The sequence below is a fragment of the Eimeria mitis genome, genomic scaffold (genome assembly GCF_000499745.2).
Source record: "Eimeria mitis Houghton genomic scaffold, Emh_scaff1650, whole genome shotgun sequence".
NCBI classification, from domain to species: Eukaryota; Apicomplexa; class Conoidasida; order Eucoccidiorida; family Eimeriidae; genus Eimeria; species Eimeria mitis.
In genome coordinates this window covers 1-5,000 of record NW_024015077.1, presented here as the reverse complement: position 1 = coordinate 5,000, position 5,000 = coordinate 1, and the positions used below count along the sequence as shown (strand labels likewise).

At 52.1% G+C, this 5,000-nt stretch overlaps 1 protein-coding gene across 1 annotated transcript in view; it reads right to left on the bottom strand.

Annotated features, from left to right (window-relative positions):
• Positions 1–1,744, bottom strand: part of EMH_0041080 (uncharacterized protein) — a gene marked incomplete at both ends in the record, with an annotated part of 2,109 nt that extends 365 nt beyond the window's left edge. Inside the window, one exon of the mRNA XM_038022331.1 lies at positions 1–1,744. This exon is cut by the window's left edge and continues 365 nt beyond it. Coding sequence (XP_037878185.1) covers positions 1–1,744 — 1,744 coding nt within the window.
• Between the last annotated feature and the right edge of the window lie 3,256 nt (positions 1,745–5,000).

The following is a 5,000-nucleotide window of genomic DNA, read 5'->3' as shown; positions in this document are numbered from 1 at the left end:
ACTGCGGAAGTTGCTGCTGTTGCTGCTGCTGCTGGTGCTGCAGACTGCTGCTGCAAGGCAGCAGCTTGCGCCTGTGGCTGCTGCCTGAGGGTTCCCTGTCCGCGCAGCAGCAGCCCTGCGTGGGTGCCTCACTGGCTCTGTGCTGCTGCTGCATTTGCTGCTGCTGAATGTGCTGCTGCTGCTGCGTGTGTTGCTGCTGCGCTTGGTGCTGCTGCTGCTGCTGCTGCTGCTGTTGCTGCTGCTGATGGGGGTAGACGGGGCGCGCTACTGCTAGAGATAAGCTGCTGCAGCAAGACAGCTGGCTGCTGCTGCGGTCTAGCGAAGGGCCCCGAGGAGAGAGAGAAAGCCAAAGGTCAATAGGAGGCAGCTGAGGTGCAGCAGGAGAAAAACCAGCAGCAAACAAGCTGCTGCTGCTGCTGCGCCCGCTGCAGTTGTAGCTAGGCCGGGGCCGCTGAAACAAAGGAGATGGATATGGAGACAAAGGCTGCTGCTGCAACTCCTGCTGCTGGCCGTTGCTAGTGCTGCTGCTGCTGCTACTGCTGCTGCTTCTGCTGCTGCTGCTGCTGTTCTGGTGCTGGTGGCTGCTGCTGCGCCTGCTGCAACGCTCCTGCTGCTTCAGCAGCAGAGGCGGAGAGAAGTCGAATGGGGGGAAGCAAGAAGGGCAGATATCACAAGGCTGTGAGGATGCACAGGTGGTGCGTGTGCTGCTGCTGCTGCACTCATGGCTGCTGCTGCTGCTGCTGCTGGTGTTGCTGCTGGTGCTGCTGCATTCGTGGCTGCTGCTACTGGTGCTGCTGCTGCTGTTGTCGTTGCTGCTGCTGCTTGCTTCTGCTGCGTCAGCGCCGCTATCACATGCTGCTGCAGCGGCGATGCTGACGTCTTCCCTGCTGCTGCTGCTGCTGTTGCTGCATGATACTTCTTCCTCTGGTTGGTCGCTGTTGCTTCTGCCGTTGTCGTTGCTGCTGCTGTTGCTGCTGCTGTTGCTGCTGCTGTTGCTGCTGCTGTTGCTGCTACTGCTGGGTGAGTCCGCGGGTTGTGCTTCTTCTGGCTCTTCGGATTCACCCAGTGGCTGTGAAGCAGCTGAAACATCTTCGCATGAAGGAGCAAGTTCTGCTGCTGCTGCTGCTGCTGCTGCTGCTGCTGCAGCTGGTGATGCCTCCGCTGCTGGTGCTGCTGCCTCTGACGCAGGTGTCGTTGGTGCTGGTGACGGCGCTGCTGCTTGGGGAGCCGCTGCTGCTGCTGTCGCTGCTGCTGCTGCGCGCCTCGTCTGCCGCACCTGGGTGTTGCTTGTGATGCTGCTGCTGCTGCGGGTGCACTTACGTCTCCTCCTGCTGCTGCTGCTGCAGGCGTCAAGGCTGCTTGTGCTGCTGCTGCTTAGATGTCTAACCTTCTGAGGTGTATCCACAACAGCAGGTGCTGCTGCTGTTGCTTCTGCTGCGGATCGCATGCAGCGGACACGCTTGCTGCGGCTGCTGCCTCCTGCTGATCCTGCTGCTGCAATTTCCGTTGCTGTTGCTGCTGCTGCTGTTGCTGCTGCTGCTGCTGCTGTTGCTGCTTCCGCTGTCACTTGGCTACTTTCGCACGTGATAAGGCTTGCTGCAGCGGCAGACGTCGTTGCCGCTTGCTTGGGGCTTTCAAGATCCTTGCTGTTGCTGCTGCTGCTGCTGCTGCTGCTGTTGCTGTTGCTGCTGCGGATCCAGCTGCAGCTCGCATTCTCCTTCTCTTCCTCTGATTTCAGCCTCATCTCTCTGCTGCTCCCGCTGCTGCCGACGATGTGATGGTGCTGCTGCTGCCGCTGTTGTTGCTGTTGCTTCTTGCTGTTGCTGCTGCTGCTGCTGCTGCTGCTACTGTTGCTGTCGCTGCGTCGGTTGCCTTCGGTTTACTGCCGCTGCTGATGCAGACGTTGTTCAAACGCTGTGGATGGTGAGAGGACGCTACGCATCAGGTGTGCATACACCTGAATTCGTTCGTGAAGTTGCATGCACAAAGCTCCCGCTGCTGCTCCCGCTGCTACTGCCGCTGCTGCTGCTGGTGCTGCTGCTGCAACGCGGGTATTGTGGGAGTGTGTGCTGCAGTTGTATTCAAAGTGACAAACACAAAAACAATCGACAAATTTAAATTTCTTCTGCCTCACATTTGAGGCTACAGCCAGCAGCAGCAGCAGCAGCAGCAGCAGCAGCAGCAAAGCCCTGCTCTCTGTAAGCCCCTGTCTGTCTGTTTGCCTGTCTGTCGTTTTTCAAGGCTCAAGCTGGCGGCTTATGGTTTTGTTTGTGTTATTTTTTGTGTGTAAATTCAACAAATTGAGTAATTTTAATTTAATTTGCCTTTTTATGGAGAAAATAACAAAAAATTTCATACAAAACCTCCGCTGCAGCTTGCTGCCGAAAGGAAACAACCCCACCACCCGCCTCAGCACCAACCCCCTAATCTGCCTCTTCTGTATGTCTTCACGTGCATTCTTTATATGTTTGCCTGTTGTTTATCTGTTTGTTCTCCGTTTTCTGTTTGTTTTTCTGTTTATAAACCGCGGCTACTGCACAGAATCCTTAAATTAAATTATTAAATTAAGCGGCTGGTTTCTTACCCCTTAGCCCGGTAGTATTGAACTCACTCCATAGCACCGAGTGCAACAAGGTTCCTCGTTTTTGTTCGATACCTTCACGAGATGCAACAGAGTCAACATATTTCAAGTAATTTCTCCCAGAACGCAGCCTGCCTCCTCTCCATTCCACCCCCCAGCCAGCATGGGGCCGCCGGCCCAAGGGCCTCTGTAGTCTGTATTCCTCGTTCTTAGCTGAGGATACTACAGAGCTGCGGTAGAATCGAAACACTTCGTGCAGAAGTTTCCGAAAAAACCGCTGAAATATCCAGCATCCACGCGCCCTGGGGCCGGCCGCCCAAGGACAGGCAGTGACCCTGCATGAGTTGCAACGCACCTAGCCTGTATCATCTCGAGAGAGAACATCTCTGCAATTAATACTAATAACTTATACCGCATACTGTAATATTCTATTCTCATTTGCCCCTGCTTAGGTCTTCGTAATTTTGCTGTTGCCTTTGCCGCTGCCGAGCTCGCAATGAACCTGCATCGTAGAGCTTTCCGGAAGAGTTGTATCGATCTGGTGTGCACTGGGAAAGCGGAGCCGTTGCCTAGCTGTACTCACCATCATCTAGCATCCCTTTCTAAGAGAGAAGATGCCAGTAGCAGTTATATTTCCTCCCTTGCATTCTGAAAACGCACGTGCAAGTCGAGGAAACCCAAGGACTTCTCCACTGCTCCGGTGTCTCGGCATCCATCATATTGCGATGGCTGGCACAGTCGGAGGCATTCTTCCTGAGTCAGTTTTTGAGGAAACTGCACTTTGTCCTGGATCTGCGTAGAAATTGTGGTTGCTTCTGCTCAGCGAGACTGCAGACCGTGCGTTCCCGCATACCGCCTGCGGGTAAATCCATATCAATCTTCACGGGACATGAAGGAAACGGATGAAATTTGAGAGATATTTTACTTGAGGAAAAGAAAAGCAGGTTGTTGTTTCCCTTCTAACCTTTTTTCTCAACTGTGCACGAGGCCACCTGCTGGGTGGAGTTGCTCGCATCTGCCCGTCGAACCATGCAGAACTTTCATCTACTGCATGCTTTCCAGCATTTTTCAAGGACAGAAGAAAGTTGCAATGAAGCCAAAAACTTGAGATAAGAGTTTTCCAAAAGCCGCTGACTCCCTACCCTCTCTCTCTCTCCAGGCTTCCTGAGCGTTCAGCTCAGGGGCTGCGGTCGGGGGGGAGGCGGTGCCGAGCAAGGGTTGTAGTGCACCTCGTTGCAGCTGGCGATAGCCTCACATGCGAGCACAAGGAAGCTTCAATGAAACTTCTTCTACTGCATACTTTATATCTGTAGACACTTATGGGGCGCTTGTATTTGGCTGCAGGCAACCGACCAAGGCCAAGTAAATGTTCCTACGCTAACTGCAAGCAGGGTATGTTTCACAAACCATACTACAAATGACTAAAAAAACAAGAACAGCCTCAGCAGCAGCGGCAATAGGAACAACGAGCAACAACAAACAACAGCAAACAGCAACAGGAAACAGCGACTGAAGTGAACAGCGGGTTCTGTTGTTACTACGTATGCATCCTTGGTCAACCTAACTGGGCGCAAACTCTACATTTATACGCTAAACACAGCTTATCTATAAATCTGATCCTTGACTCTGCAGTGAGTCACTGTCTCAGCCGCAGTATCAGCCCCACAGCCAGCCATCAACCTTGGGTGGCTGCCGAGCATTCGTGGCTTGGTTATCTTAACTTTTTATCTTTTAGCAATACAACTTGTTTCTATAAGTATTGTGGTCGTTCTCTTGAGAGTGAACTGCACCGCCACTTGAGCGTCGTCGCGGTGCCTCAGCACTACAAACAACAGCAGCAGCAGCCGCAACAATGCACCAACAGGCAAGAACAAAAAGAAACAAACAAAGACAAACAACAAACAACAAAAAGCAAAGAACAACAGCAACGAAAAACCCACAACAAACCCCTACAAAACACAAGGAACACAGATGGCCCACGCACGCGACGTAAAGAGACAGCGCAAAAAGCAGCAACAACAGCGGAGACCGGAAACACGGGAAATAGCAATAATAAAACAAGTTGTTCTTGTCTTTGTTTCTATGTTTCTCAATCAGGAGAAGAAGAGCAGCATAAGCTGCAGCAGAACTCGCACCTGCCCCCCCCTTCAGTGTCTCTGCAACAGCAACACGCAAGCCAGCCCCAAACAGAGCAATGCATGCAGCACGATCTAGACGTTGCATCATTGATTTGCAACAAGGTCTGGGTAATATTGAATAAATAGCGTATCTATTGTGTTTATGTATTTAATATTAAATTATAACACACAATTAAACTATTATACACAAATATATCTTGTTTATTCTCCTCTTCTCTCCCTGATGCTTGCGGTGAGGAGACTGCCTCACGACAGTCAGTCCCTCGTGACCAGCGTCCTTA